The sequence below is a fragment of the Ruditapes philippinarum genome, unplaced genomic scaffold, assembly GCF_026571515.1.
Source record: "Ruditapes philippinarum isolate M1 unplaced genomic scaffold, ASM2657151v2 ctg10467_1_1_1_1, whole genome shotgun sequence".
NCBI lineage: Eukaryota > Metazoa > Mollusca > Bivalvia > Venerida > Veneridae > Ruditapes > Ruditapes philippinarum.
Window position 1 is genome coordinate 14957 of NW_026867115.1, and position 16596 is coordinate 31552.

Here is a 16596-nt window from a genome sequence, read left to right on the forward strand (position 1 = left end):
ACAGGCGTCCAACCAATATCGCCACAAACTGATTCAGTTTAGGGTATATCTTCACATATGCATATGTGATTACTTGTACAACTGCCGCTTACCTTTTTGTATATGATTAAGAGATACATAAAAAGCTTTAGTTTGGAAAGTTAATATTCCTAATGGTCTATGAGCTGCCTGAGCAACAGTTTTAGCTGTAATCAAGATGTTTGGTAAGTACAAGGCTGATATATCAAAACTGTGAAACATAGTTTAAAGTTGTATGTCCTATTCTAAATACATAGTTGCTGTAAGTACAATATCATCGGCAGATAACAGGATTGAAACATTTTTATTTTACATATTACCACTGATAACCTAAAGATGATATATTAAATTTTCAAAATGATTTAAAATATATTTGTTCTTTTTTCAGAAGAAGGCGTATCAAATATATCTTACACACCAGGTTTTGTCTCAAGTGATATACGAGGTATGAGGTGTCCATATTCTTAATCAAGTTTTAATTCAGATAAAATATTTGTTTCAAAAGACAGTAACTTTTTGACTAGCCTTCTACACATGATTTCAAGCAGAATAGCGAAAAAGCAAAAAGGGAGCTCATTGAAGCCTAAGTTTTAATTTTCATTTTGTTTCGCTGACAATCAAGTAAACAATGTTGTTCTCTGGAACCTCGGTGTTTCTTCTTTTACTCTTAAATAACTCTTTAAGCCTGTCTTTAGCGAATGAACCAATGTGCTCAAAATTTGCTTATGACGAGCAATTGTTAGAAAAAATGATTAGGCAGGAAATAAAGGTAGAAACGATATAGAATGATATTAAGAAAATGCAAGAAACTGTTTCATTTACGCTTGAGGAAATTAAGAAAACTGGTGTAGAGGTGTCCAAAACACTGGAGTCCTTGCAGAACAATGCCATGGAGGTGATGAAAGAAATCATCCGCGGCAAAGAAAGAAATGAAGGTTATGTATTTATCTAATTATAACAGTTGAATTTATTAATTCTTCCACAAGCTTTTAGGGAAATTTATCACAGCCTCATGACACCAATATTTGCATTTGAATTATTCTAAAGACAAATCTTCTATTACTTTGTTAATGAATAAAACAGTTCAAAGACAAACTCGTTTAAAGTAGACATTGCTATTCTGAAATCAAAATTCAGGACCAAAGTGCCTTAATTTGATTAATATAATAATAATAATAATAATAATAATAATAATAATACAACCATAATGTATGTAGCTAATGACTACAATATTATTTATTGATACAGATTATAGCGTTAAATTTTTATATTGAGTTAATTCTACATTTCTTTTACAACATCACTTTATTCACTATTCTTGAGAACGTTTATTTAGATTTTATAGTTCCGCCAATTGTTAAATCGATATATACCTTAATAAATGGCTATTTTCATACTAATTAGTATCACATTTAATGTACTTTTATTTGATTATTATGTGAACAGAATACAAGTACATACTTCTTTCATTATGTCTGGTTTAAACTATGTTAAGATGTATGTTAGGATTTATTGACGAAATCATGCATTATAAGTATGCCTCGACCACGATTTAAGATTTGAATTGAGTTTTGATTTTGTCGTCTAATAGGAGAAATTACTTAAAGGAGCACCACTGAGGTAAAAAAAAAACTGAAAACCCACCGAGGTCAAAAAGACTAAAAGCACTTAACACAGAAAACTCTGCAATGGGTAAAATTTATATACTCATAGTTGAATTGAATATCAGTTTTGTGTGCCATTCTTAGCCTGATTTGAGCACACAGTGTTGCAACGCTTATCATTTTTATGTAATTTTGCGCAATAAAAATGGTTATTCTGGAAAAACGGAATGAAGGAATGATATGAAAATCGGTACAAAAATTTATTGGTCCTGACCTTCATATAGCGGCAAACAAATCATGGAAAAATATTGCCCGTCCCGTCATGGCAAAAAGCCTGAGTGGAGTCCCTTTAATTCCGTTTATCAACCAGGTTTTCTTTTAGGTTTGTTTATAACTGTACATAATCTTGTCGTAAAATATTTTTTAAAAGCATAGATAAACATTATACCATTATACGAGTAATTCTCTTGAAAAAGAGAAAGCATAATACATTGAACTAAACAAAAATGCACTACTTGAAATGCTCGTTTTAAACATTATCTGAAGTAACCTAATATTTCGTCAATATTTTTTAATATAAAAACATTTTAGAAAGATCATATACTGTAACATACTGCATAGTTCTTGAAATCGATGTAAATAAAAAAAATGTCTTTCATAAGTAAACTTGGTATTCAGAATATGATTTTGTGCGGTAAACAATATTAAAAATCAGATACTAATCGTTCCTTACAGTGATGAGAAATCCAATTCACATTCACAAATGACCATATGCCAATTTGTTCCCGAACATGATCCGAGCACCTCTCGGGGATTATACCAATTTATTGTTAATTATTGTGCACACGCCGATCAACATTCACCTCTTGCCTTGGTGCTATCAGGAAACGTGATTGCTCGGTCGTCTGATTATGATGCAAGCACCCATACTTGCAGTTCCTTTTCTGCACTTTTAAGAGTGAAATCGGCAGAGAAGGTATGGGTTAAATGTTTGTCAGGCTCATCCGGATATGCTTTATTTAAAGACAGTTGGATGATGAACTCCTTCAGTGGAATTCTTATCAACAAATAAATAATCTATAACAAATATTCACATAGCAAACTGTTTTAATACAAACTGATCTGAATGGCCAAAAAAAGCTTGAAATTTAGATACATGATAAAGTTCTATGCTCACAACTAATTGCTAAACGAGATATCTTTCAATGTTTGAGTTTCGAGCAAGATCGGTCAGCAAGAATGGTCCTTAATATTTCCTGTGAATCACTGTTTATCAGTAACTCTAAATAAAGTTTCGCATTTTCAAATTCATACAAGGCTGATAAATTTATCTTTAACATATTTTAATAATATGTGCTATTATAATGTAGGTTTGTATTATCACATATACAATTTACATTTACGCATTTTTGCAATATAGTAACATAACTTACATTCGCAAATTCAAAATAATGGCAATGAAAATAAAATTGTCTGTAATCAACATCTATAATAATGTTTATTGTCATTAAACTTGCACATCAGCACTTTAACACAATAATGAGTGAAATAATTTGTTGCATTTAAGCATAGGTTTGAAAAGGTCACAAATAGAAAAAAGAAATAGCAGTGTAGATAATGACATTATTTCTAAAGGAAAGCCAAGACATTTACCATGTGTTCTGCGATATTTATTCGTTTGAGTGACTATTGAATACATCTTCACGAACATGATGCAATTTCATGAATTTTCAAAGGCGGAACGGATTTGCGACACTTGTATTGAAATAGTGTTTAGTGTTCATAAACTTGATCAGGACATGCTTTTGTATAATATAGCACAATAAAATGTATAATATTTTCTCGCAAACGTTCAATAGTGTTGTTGTTTTCTTGGTTTAGAGGAAAGATAGTTAGGATATACAAGATTCATGGTAATTATTGTTGGCTTTACTTTACAATTTAAGGTGGTTAATGTGTCTGAGCTTACAAATGAAACCTCTCGGTCATTATACCATTATTTGTTTTTGATTATATTTCATAGCAAAATAAATTATTCCGTGATAGAAGATGAAAAGTTATTGAAAGTGTTTTAGAGTAGTGAAAGTCTCAAGCACAATAGTAAATTTAAATAATTCATAAGTCAAAGCCTTGGAGAAATATTTAAAAGATATTTAATCGGCAAAAATCCATAGAAATTAAAAAGTAAAGTTATTTTTCAAAAGGAAATCTATTTGCTATCGCTTCTAATTAGGTTTTTATAAAATAAAGGGAAAAATTATATATGCAAAATATCTCAACTAATCGTACACGTTACTTTTCTTGACATGCTGATGTAAAGCATGATTTTTGCCACTTCAGCAGAAGACTCCTGTACTCGCTTAACATTACATGTGAAAATCCTTAATGAAGTAAAATTGAAATATAATAATGTTTAAAACACAGACTCTTTTACTTTTTTGTAGATGGATTAAATACAAATATGAGGTAGTATATCATACTAACTTAATGTGTCATTATTCATTTTCCTTCGCACTTTGTAACACCGCACTTTGGAGTTTAACGCACTTCGGGTCCATTTCTGACCCAAAAGTGCGTTACACAGGTAGGTAGTTTTTAACATCAGACAAACAAACGGCTGCACTTTGGGGTGATAAAAATGTAATAAATAAAAATGAATTTTAAAGATGTTGTAAAGTATTATCTTGTAGTCAAAGTCAATTGATTAACAAAAAGCAAGGAATTGAATAAACGCAACACATTTGCCTTGAATTATAGTAGAATCAATAGGAATTTTAAATGATCTTAATCAGTTAGTGAAGAACTTTCATCAAATAAAGTCTTTGTTACAACTAACAAGCTTAAAATATATTTTTTCTCACATTTTTCACATGTTTTAAAGAATGTTTACGTTTCATTTACTCCATTGTTTTCAGCTAATTGCATCATTTTCCTGCATTTTTATTTACACATTTTATAGAAACATGATAGTCTTTGCATAGACAAAGGTATGAATTCTGGGCAATCTTATAAGACATTTCAGTAAAGAATGTGCCTTATTATATGTTGAGCGGGCCATTTCTTTAGCTTGTCTATATGTGACGTGTAAGAATCTTGACTAGGTGCAGATGCGGGTTTAAACAGTAAAATATTTTTTAAATCCATAGATAAACATTATACGAGTAATTCTCTTGAGAAAGAGAAAGCATAATACATTGAACTAAACAAAAATGCACTACTTGAAATGCTCGTTTTAAACATTATCTGAATTATCCTAATATTTCGTCAATAATTTTTAATATAAAAACATTTTAGAAAGATCATATACTGTAACATACTGCATAGTTCTTGAAATCGATGTAAATAAAAAAATGTCTTTCATAAGTAAACTTGGTATTCAGAATATGATTTTGTGCGGTAAACAATATTAAAAATCAGATACTAATCGTTCCTTACAGTGATGAGAAATCCAATTCACATTCACAAATGACCATATGCCCATGATCCGAGGTGTCCATAAATTTGATCCAAAGTGTCCAAAGTCTGGTTTAAAGATTGAAGTATACCATGTAAAGTATTAGGGAAAGTTGCCTAAGATGCTGTTTTAATCTTTGCAGGAATATTGAGAAAAGAATTTGAAGAACAACGGAATAATTTCACAACTGATATGGAGGTAGGAAGGAAGTTGTTAAAAGAACTTTCAGGTAAGATCAAAGAATATCAGCAATTTTATCAAGTATTTTCTTATTCATAGCTTAATAGTAAAGATGAATGCTACAATAACTTACATTATCATTGTATATTCAAATAAGTAAATATATATACATGTATTAAAACCTATGAATCATATCACGATATGAATGAGAATTAAGCTGTGTTCATTTGCTCTTTTGCTTTATATATAAGTTTCTTTTCGGTAGTTGGAGTTCGAACCCAAACATTCGTTTTTGAACATCTTTTGATTTGAGGTTTATTCAAAACTAGGTGCAGATGCGGCTTTAAACAGTAGTCAGTGTACACAGTACTAAAAAATATCATTTACTATTTAAGTAATCACATATTAACAGCTGAACTTTATCATAATGTTAAGTCCTAACTGGGAATCTGGAGGGAATGGTGGGGTGTCGCCCCCACCGCACTCCAGATTATAAAAAATACATTTTAAAGGTCCATTATGCTTTAAAATGTATTTCTTGAAAGTTTTTTTATGATGATGTACTATAGTATCCAAAAATATACGCATCGGCCAAATACCTGAACCATATTTTTCATATGTTACTTTTTGGCAATAAGTACAGTAATAGGAAATTAGTCAATATGGAAGTCAAATGCTACATTGTTTACATTTTGCTAATTATATGACAAATCATTTCACACTTATCGCTATTTTGTTCAGCTATCAAGCATCTTACATTTCTCTGAAACCATCTTTCAAGTGATTGGTCAAATAAATCATTTTGTTTAGTTCGTCGGTTTGAAAGGGCAACAGAGTAACTGACGATCAGATCGTCATATAAAGCATAAGGGGGCCTGCATTTTAGTCAGATTGAATTGTTCCCTAGTCATAAATATTGTAATTTTCCAATTGTAAGAGGGTGGGTGCAGGGAGATTATAGTTACTGGTGGACACGGGTAAAATAGCGTCTGAACATAATTATGCAACGTATTCTTCTTGACTTTTGTTATAGTTATCACATATCAGCATTTACACAAGTTTATCTGAACATTGGTTTGCGTTACATTGATCTTCTTCATCAGAGGAGAACATCATTCACTAAACGCAGCTGTCAGCAGCATCCAGGCAAACGAGATCGTCGTCAGGCACCAAGTCGGGAAACATACAAATATGAGGGGAAATGAAAACAAGGCTAAATTCATAAAATTTTACCCAAGAGGGATTTATATTTGACGATCAAATGGTGCAATTTTAGCACTGAATAGGCGAAAGCCGTGTTTATTCAATATAGTAAGTAATAAATGACTCGTAATTGTTACGGAAGAATGTCTCTAATTGGAAATGTTGATTTTGTTTATTAAAGCAAAGAAGGAATTTTGAACTAGCACTGAGATTTCTTAAACATTTCTAGATGAAACAGAATCATAATCCATACATATTGATGAAAAAGCTGGGGGTTACCATCCTTCTTTTAAGTAATCTGCCCTTTAAAGTGATTTCTTTTATCTTTCGGTAGATAACTCAAAACTATGCCAAGAAACACCTCCTTTAATTTCTAAATTTGTGTTTGATAGTTCATTTCTTGTTATTATGCAAATTTTGTTAAAATTCTATGCCGCACATATGTTTGCTTAATACAATGCAAATATATTTTCATTGAAACGAGATGTGTAAAATAGAATTTGTGAAAAAATAGACCTGTAGTAATTATATCTTTGATTTTTTCTTGATAGGGAAAACCATACTTCATATCAAAGAAAAATGTATAATTCGTAAAATAAACTCAACGACATAAAATGATTACAACCGTATGTAAATAACTTTTTGTTTGCTTTTTAGATACAACATGTGTTCTGATATACAAAATATTCTCACGCTAAAGAGCTTACAAGAGTTATTTATTTCATTGCTGCTGCTAAATAACTCAGAATGTTTTACCGGACAGCATACAAAGATTAATGAAAGATAACTATCCGAATATCTCCATTTTATTCGTTTCTCTTTGCATGTTCATATCTATACATTAATCAAGAACTTCTATCTGGGAATTTCATTAGTGTTTAAAAAGAGGGTTGTATGTGAAATGATAAACCGCTGGAGTCTTATATTCCTTTTGGTTACAGTTAACATAATACTTAGTGTGTCGTACCTACCTTGCTGATGACACACTTATGATGTTAGATTATATCATTGTATCATGCAAAACCTGTCGTTTTCGCATATTTTTTGTCGAAATCAATGATTTAAACAAGTACAATGTTGATGCTGCACATCACAGACGCCGCCAAATGATGTGAACAGTCACAGTTAATGTACAAAATCAACCTTGAAAATTGTTTTCTATTACAGTTGAATATCCGAAGCATTTATTAATTTTTCTTGATATGTGTTCACAAACTTCTATATGATATTAAATTCAATATATATAGAATGAATTTGAGTTAAATAATTGTATTTTTTTAAACATTTATTGTGTTCCTTATACAAATCATTTCTGTTGCGCTATGATTCCGAATAAGTCTATTTCGCAGGCATGTATAACCTTCCGAAACATTAAAATAATTTTGTTTCCTATTGAATTTCACAACAACTTTCAATGCTGATAGTACAGTTAATACATATAAAATGAGTTTGATAATTGGTATTTATAACAATACATTCTTTCTTTGTTGAAAAACATCTCCGCTGCGCCAAGAATATGTCTATTTTGCGGCCATTTTACCAGTAAAGAATCCTTCAAAACAACCTATCGTAAACATTTGTGATACATTTTAAAACAAACTTTTTTTTGTTACTCAGTTAATCGGTTTTGCTAATTAAATATTAATTAATTTTCTGAATAAATTTACGTTCTGTCTTTTTTTGCAAATATGTTCGTTGTGCCCGTTGCGGCAAAAATATCTTCGTTGCGTATTTTAGTCACATCCCTGGTTTTCTTAACAAATTTGGTTCCCGTCATAAAAGTATAGAATGGCTCATTGGCACTTTATTTATTAGGTAAAAAAAGGATAAAAATGAAAGAGAATGATATTCAAACAAGGGACAATCACTTAAGTCAAACGTTTATTTTATTTCTTTAAAGCTCTGTGGTCTGTTGTACATCAGATAAGCTATTCTTATTGGAGTATCTGAAAACAGTGTAAGTTTGTTTAAACAAAATAAATAAACAAAAGCAAGACTAAAATTTTCCTCATTGCTGAATGAACGAAGGTATATTTAGTAGCCGCCGCGTGCACTTGACTCCTAATGAGTCTCGTAATTCCCAAAATCATAACGCAAAAACATTGTTAAACTAAATTTTCCATATTTCATTCAAATAAATTCAATGGGATGCATATGGATATCAATACAAACCAAACGACAAAAAATATGTCAAAATAAACTTGCTTTTAGAATAATTGTAGTTTTGCTTCAAATCAGATCATGAGAACTTTCAGCATGTAAATCAACATATCAAACTGTTTAACCAGCCCTCTGTTATGAATTCAAGTAGATTGCAAAATAGCAGAAACAGCGGATGCCCTTTAAGAAAATTGATTAACCCTTAGTTCATTTTCAGTTAGCGTCTCCGACAAACAAGGACAAAATGTTGTTCTCTGGATCTTGTGCGTTTTTTCTTTTACTCTTAAAATACCAGTTTAGTGTGTCTATAGCTAGTGAACCAATGTGTTCAAAATTTGCTTATGATGAGCAACTTTTAGAGAAAATGATAAGGCAGGAAATAAAAGTAGAAATGATGCAGAATGATATAAAGAAAACCCAAGAAGCTGTTTCCATAACGCTGGAGGAAATAAAGAAAACTAGTGTAGAGGTGTCCAAAACATTGGAGTCCTTGCAGAACAATGCCACGGAGGTGATAAAAGGAATCATCCGCGACAAAGAAAAAAACGAAGGTAATGTGTTTATCTAATGTTATATATTTTAATTTACTTATTCTTCTACAAACCTTTAAGGGAAATTTATTACAGCTTTATAACATCAACATTTGCTATTGAATTATTCTAAAGACAATTCTTCTAATACTTTGTCAATGAATAACACGGTTCATAGACAAGCTCGAGTCAAGTAAACATTGATATTCTAAAATCAATATACAGCACCGAATTGCCTTAATTTGATTAAAATATTTAACTTAAAAATCATATTTAATTTCCTGGTGCGGTAGAGGATTTTGAGTCCATTCATACATGTACAATTCTTAATGTTCTGCTACTCGTATTACAAATAATCACAATACCACGTGTTCATTTTACTAAACAAACAAATGCACTACTAGCAATGCTCGTTCCATACATAACCTGAAGTATCTTAATGTTTTGTCAATATTATTTAATATTGAAACATTTAGAGTAATACATGTATAATATTGGATTGTTCTTGAAATCGATGTAAATGAAAAAGGGTTTTCCCAAATTAAACTTGGTAATCAGACTATGATGTTGTGGATAATCAATATTGATAATCAGGTACGAATTGTTCCTTACAATGATTAGAAATCAAATTTACATTCATAAATGCCCGTATGATCCCAATGCGTTCCTTACCCTGATCCAAGATGTTCATAAATTTGTTCTGAAATTTCTAAAATCTGGTTTCAAGTTTGAAGTAAACAAAATAAAAATAAAGAGCATATTGACCAACATTTTGTTTTGTTTTTGACAGAAATACTGAGAAAAACATTCGAAGAACAACGGAATAATTTCACAACTGATATGGAAGAAGGAAGGAAAATGTTAAAAGAACTTTCAGGTAAGATAAAAAAATATCAGCACATTAATAAAGTATTTTCCTATTCATAGCTTAATAGTAAAGATGAATGCGACAAATACATTATCATTGTATATTCAAAAAGTAATCATAAATACTTGTATTAAAAACCATAAATCATATCAAGATTTATGAATTAGAATCAAACTGTTTTCATTTGTTCTTTTGCTTTTTTTAAAGTTTTTTTCGTGTTTGAACATATTTTGATTTGACGTTTATTGAAAATATGTTGTCTCTGATTTTATTCCTTTTTTTAAATGCAAATCGTAACATTCGTGGCAGAATAATAAACGATATCTATCGAAATACACTTCAAAATCTTTTCTTAATTTACAGAAAACATGAAAAAGCCTTCCGTTGCATTCTTTGCACACAATGTGCCAGATCTAAAGCTTGACAGAACAGACAAAATCATCATATTTACCACAGCAACGACCAATGAAGGATCAGGATATGACATTTCCACTGGGATCTTCACAGCACCTGTCGGGGGATTGTACCAATTTATTGTTAATTATTGTACATACCTCAAGCAACATTCACCTCTTGGTTTGGTGCTTTCTGGAAACGTGATTGCTCGGTCGTCAAATTACGATGGAGACTACTATACTTGCAGTTCCTTTTCGGCAGTTATAAGAGTGAAATCGTCAGAGAAAGTATGGGTTAAATGTTTGTCTTGTGGTTCCAGTCGTAATTTATTTAAAAATGGTTGGATGATGAACTCCTTCAGCGGAATTCTGATAAACAAATAAAGTATTTATTACCAATATATCCATATCACATAGCAAACTGTTTGAATACAGTACAACTTTACTGAATTGAAAATTTAAAATCTTAAAATTGAGATACATGATAAAGTTCTTTACTCACAACTTATTGCTAACCGAGATATCGTTTGTGTTTCGGACAAGATAGTTCAGCGAGAAGGGTCTGGGATATTTCTTGTAAATCACTGATGGCATTGTTTTGCATTTTCAAAATAAATACAAGGTTAATATATCTTCAATGTATTTAACTTATACGTCATATTACAATGTAGATTTCTATAATTAAATAAATAACATTTATGCAGTTTTCTATGCATTTATGTAAATAACATTTGCTAATTCAAAACAATGGCAATGGAAAAATAATTGTTTGTAATCAATACAATATCTGCAATACTGTTTAATATTCTCATATTTTTCAGTAGTTATGTTTAACACAATAATGCGTGATATAATTGTGAAATTTCATTATACGAGCTCGTATTTTCATTAAATATGATAAGCCGAAATGAATTTATGATCAATTATGTTAGAATAGTGTTTTTCTTGATCAGGGCATACTTTTTGTATAATATATATCGCAATAAATTGTAGAAGCTTTTCTCGCAAACTTTCAATAGTGTTGTTGTTTCTTTGGTTTAGTAGAAAGATAATTAGAATATACAAGATTCGTGTTACTTATTGTTAGTTTTACCTTACAGTTTATGATTAATGTGTCTGAGCTAACAATTGAAACCTAAAGGTCCTTATACCATTATTGGTGTGTGATTTATTTTTCATAGCAAAAATATGACAATCTGTGATAGAAAGTTGGGAAATCATAGATAGTGTACGCCTCAAAAACTTAAAAAAGTAAAGTTAACCTTTGAGACAAATATTATAATTTTTCGCTAGCATTGTTTGTTTTAAGAATAATGAAAGTCTCATGCAAATAGTATTAAAGAAATATTTAATGAATTTTTCAATAGCAAATATGTCTAAAACATAATGCAGAATAATATTTTCTCTAATATAATATGATAATATTTCAGAGTAAGTTAATACTTTCATACAAACTTTAAAGACTTTAAAGAACAGAATACAATAAAATATCAATATAAGCTAAAAATGAATATATCTTTTAAATGTTTTCAGTAAAATACAGTCTCCATAAATCTTTTGATATAATTTATGAGTCAACTGAACTTATAATGAAGTTAGTGTCTGAAATTATAACTTGAAAAATGCTTGCACCGAGTTGTAGCTCGTGTCTTACGTTTTATGATGAAAAATCGTTATATTTAGTGAGATATAAGTCATATTGCACCATTTAAATATAAACGAGATAAATATTTTTGGTTCCCGTTCAACACATTTAAAAATAATGTGAAGAAGAACACAAAACGGATAAAGAGTTTCATGAGTCACGTATAACTTGACATTATTGTCATTTTGCTACAATTTTGATAACTATATAGACAGACAGACAGACAGATAATTTATTTAAGTCTCACTTTTGTACATATATAACATATTAAATACTGTAACAATAAAATAGATAAAATGCAAGTAATGTACAAAACCACTCTAAAAGAGTTATGAGAGACTAAGAGATAATATTGCATACCACATTACCATATAAAATAAACATATTCTCATTCTTGGAAATTAAAACAAACCTTAAACGACTCGTATAAACATTAAATTAAGACATTATTAATAAAATACTTATTTAACATGTCAAACCGTGAAAATAGATATATACATATTAAAACTTATAAACTCATTTTTAAAATATTAAGCAAATATCACATGCAATTGTACAACTTTTTATGTCTTTCTTGTAAAATATTAGAGCAGGCTCTGGCCGTATATTTAACAATATCGGCATTTGACAATAGATAGACAAACTGTTCTGACTCACTATACAATGGAAAATCTTGATTCTGATCAGTGACTTTTCTATATAACTCTTGTCTAATTGTGTCATATAAAGAACAATGGATTAATACATGAATCTCATCTTCTATACATGTGTTGCAGTGAAAACATAGTCTTTGATCAATTGGTAAGCTATTATAGCGGCCAGTCTTTATTTTGAGAGGGGCTACCCCAGTTCTAAATTTCGCCAAAGCACTTCTGTGACTTCTTGATAAAATTTCACTTTTAATATATGTTTCTGTTTTATATTCACTCTTAAATGTTCTGTAGTGTCTTAATTTATTACCTCTATTTTTGCCACTAACTCCCGTATCTGAGTTTATACATTTTTGCCAGTTAGCTTTAAATTCATTAAACAAAAACGATTGTATTTCGTTATTAATTTGTTTTCTTGTTGCAACTGGATAGATTTCATTGGTTTTTAATGTATTCAGCCCTGCGCGCGTTACAAGTTTTTCAAGACTAAAACACCAGTTTTTCATACGGGCTCTTGAACTAAATGACCACTGGAAAATATGGTTGTTAAGTCTACTTTTGTCCATAGCATTTAGCCGGAACCAGTGGCCAATAACTGACTTCCATTGACGTATCTGTGGTGGTATCCAGCCCATATCTCCCATCACCGCTGCATTAGACGACGTGTACTTGCCCACTCCTAGGTAAAATCTGCATGCCCGGTGATGTACAGCGTTAATTGAAGAGAACTCTCTGGTGCCCCATACCGCGGCACCATAACTAATTACGGGCCACACCATACTGTCATAAAGTTTGGTGAACACATTATATGGCATTCCTCCCATCACTTTGAATTTGCTTATTAGTAATCCAAGCGATCGAGTGGCAGCGTCGGCTACATACTTAGCTATTTGTGAGTAGTCCATTGTTTCATTTAACATCAAGCCGAGGTATTTGTATCGGTCAACGTAGTCTATTAAGATATTATTTATTTTGAACGTAAAGTTACTTCTTATTACTGTATTTCTACGGAAATGCACCACCTTTGTTTTATCAATATTCACCGTCATGTTGTTTCGATTACACCACGCCCCCAGGCAGTCTATCATTACTTGAAGTTGCTCTTCGTTTTCGGCTATGAGTGCTAAGTCGTCAGCATAGAGGAGGTGGCAAATAGTTCGTCCATCTATATTTATACCAATGTTCAATTCTTCTAGTTGTTTACTAAGATCATCAATGTAAATGTTAAATGCTGTCGTGGAAAGCAGACACCCTTGCTTCAAGCAAATATCTACTTGGAACCATTCAGTTGTGTAATTATTAATTTTCACCGCACATCGCACATCCTTGTATAAAGATTTGATTGCAAGTAACACGTTACCTTTAACACCGAGTTTCTGCATTTTATGCCAAAGGGTTTGTCTCTCTATCCTGTCATAGGTTTTGCTGAAATCGACAAAGCACACAAAAGTCGACTGTTTATGTTTTTTCCTATATATGTGTTCTTTGTTAGAAAGACTATATAATGCGAAATAAAGATAAAAGGATAATGAGTTGCTTCCAAGTAAATAAAGACTATAATTAGAAGAGTGGAATATGTCTTCTCTCACTTTATTCCAATGAAAATATTAAACCCTATTTCTTAGTTAGATGTAGTTTCACTCATTAGCAACAAATGGATATTCCTTTTAAATTCCGTAATCCGAAAATGCTTTCATGCATTTAAAAATTGTTCGATTTTTTCCATTGGTTGCTCTTAAGCTTTTTTATACATGCAGGTAGATTTATCAAAGATTAATTTCAGGTGGACCCATCAACAGCGTCTTAAATAAAGCAAAATGGAATCGAAAGCGACAATATTACAACAATAATGCTGCTGGCTAGGTTAAACTTTGATTGAGCCTGATCATGGACGTTTAAGTAGCATCTTTACATAAACAACCAGATTATTAATTTTACCAATTTTAACACAAGTCACTATGTCCAGCTGAACATTTAAGTACCTTTGAAATGAACGCTCTTCAAACAGTTGGCTGTATTATTGTGAACCCAAGTTGCATTTTACTATGTTACCACGAGGATAGCATATAACTTTATGTGTTTCATTATACCTAAATCGTTTTCATTGCTCCAGAGTACAACGAACAAAATTTCTAGATTTTTTGACTGTATGTATAGAACAAATTGTTTGCCTTTAAGATACAACACGTGGTCTTCATATAACTACAATTCTACAAAACGTTTTCCACGAGAAAAGGCTAGAATGACCTTCAATAATGACGCTAGAAAAACGTAAATGTTAACAAGAAGAGAACATAACATGATAAATGCATTCAAACTTAAGATTACTACCATCACGGTTTGTACTTTTTGCATGATTATTGGTGCATAAATTTTATTGGAAAAGGAAACTGAAGTGTAAATAAAGACATTTGCCATGTATATGTTCAGCTATATTATATGAAGACATGTATTCGTTTGCGTGACTGTTGCATATATTTTCACGAAATATGATACAATTTCATATATTTTCACAAGACGGAGCGTACTTGTGATCAATTGTGTTGAAATAGTGTTTTTGTTTTCATAAGGTTGATCAGTGCATACTTTAGTATAATATTTACCACAATAAAATGAATAAGCTTTTTTTCGCAAACGTACAATAGTGTTGTTGTTTCTTTAGTTTAGTAGAGAAATACTTAGGATATACAAGATTCATGGTACTTATTGTTAGTTTTATCTTACAGTTTAATGCGAATAATATGTCTGAGCTAAGAAATGAATCCTTAAGGTCCTAATACTATCAATAGGTTGTGATTTACCTTCATAGGAAAATAAATTATATCCGATAGGAGTGGAAAAGTAATGGAAAGTGTTCCCCTCAAAAATGTAAAAAGCGAAGACCAATATTATTAATGCACTCTAGCATTGTTTTTATATAGTAGTGAAAGTTTCAACCACAATAGAATATTGAAAAAGTTCATGAGACAAAGCATTGGAAAGTAAAAAAATAGTTATTTTTTCAAGTGTAATCTATTAATTAGGGTTCTGTAAAATCAAGGGAAATAATTAGGTATTCAAAATATCTCAACTAATCGTAGAAGTTACTTTCCTTGACATGCTCATGGATAGTCTGATCTTTGTCTGTTTTGCAGATTCACTCTTGTACTCGCATAACATTTGTATATAGTACATCTAAAAAAAGTAAAAGTGTCTGTGTTTTAAACATAATAACATTTCATTTTTACTTCATTGTTCATTTTCACATATGTTAACAAATCGTTAAATGCTAATTCAACTTTATTTCTCTCATGTTATAACGATTGTAAATCTAATGTTAAAAGAAATAGTTTATTATCCAGCTAACTTTGAGGATATGAGAAAAACCGTCATCATTAATTAGAATAAAACATATCGTTAAATGCTATCAGTAGAATTCAGTCTTGTTTAACAATCTGTCAGTCTGACCTATTTCACTAAATATGGAGTCAACAAATTTTATTTTTATTTACCTTTTTAAACCATGCAAATTTTTTAGATAACCCTAATATATGTTTTCGAAAATCATACAATTAAATCCCACACCTTGCAATCTACAGTTTCAAATAACGGCGTTCAAGAAAGAAGATCACGTGAGCATAATGGCGGTAAGCGGCCCTTTTTTAATTTTCAGTGAAAATCTATGATTAAAATGGATTTAAAGGGATACTCAGGCAAAATAATGACAAAAATATTAAAATGATCTTGTGTACTCAAATCACGTTAAAATGACATTTCTTAAAGTCCCAACATGAATTTCTGTATTAATTCTATATATTTTGGGTTTGAAGTGTAAATATATCTATGTATGTATAACGAAATCTAGACGCCAATAGAATCACCGAATACTTTTAAAACAAGTCATGTAACT

The 16596-nt window shown here is 30.7% G+C and overlaps 1 protein-coding gene across 2 annotated transcripts; it reads left to right on the forward strand.

The window, feature by feature from the left end:
• Positions 1-8848: 8848 nt before the first annotated feature.
• LOC132734895 (uncharacterized) lies at positions 8849-11578 on the forward strand. 2 transcript variants are annotated; one of them, XM_060721762.1, is made up of 3 exons: positions 8849-9170; positions 9940-10026; positions 10381-11203. In XM_060721762.1, exons 1-3 carry the CDS (start codon positions 8864-8866, stop codon positions 10794-10796), a joined length of 810 nt encoding a protein of 269 aa, XP_060577745.1. In that variant the 5' UTR covers positions 8849-8863; the 3' UTR covers positions 10797-11203. The 2 variants fall into 2 exon arrangements, with proteins under 2 accessions (XP_060577745.1, XP_060577746.1); XM_060721763.1 differs by lacking the exon at positions 9940-10026 and having other exon boundaries at positions 10381-11578.
• Positions 11579-16596: the final 5018 nt, after the last annotated feature.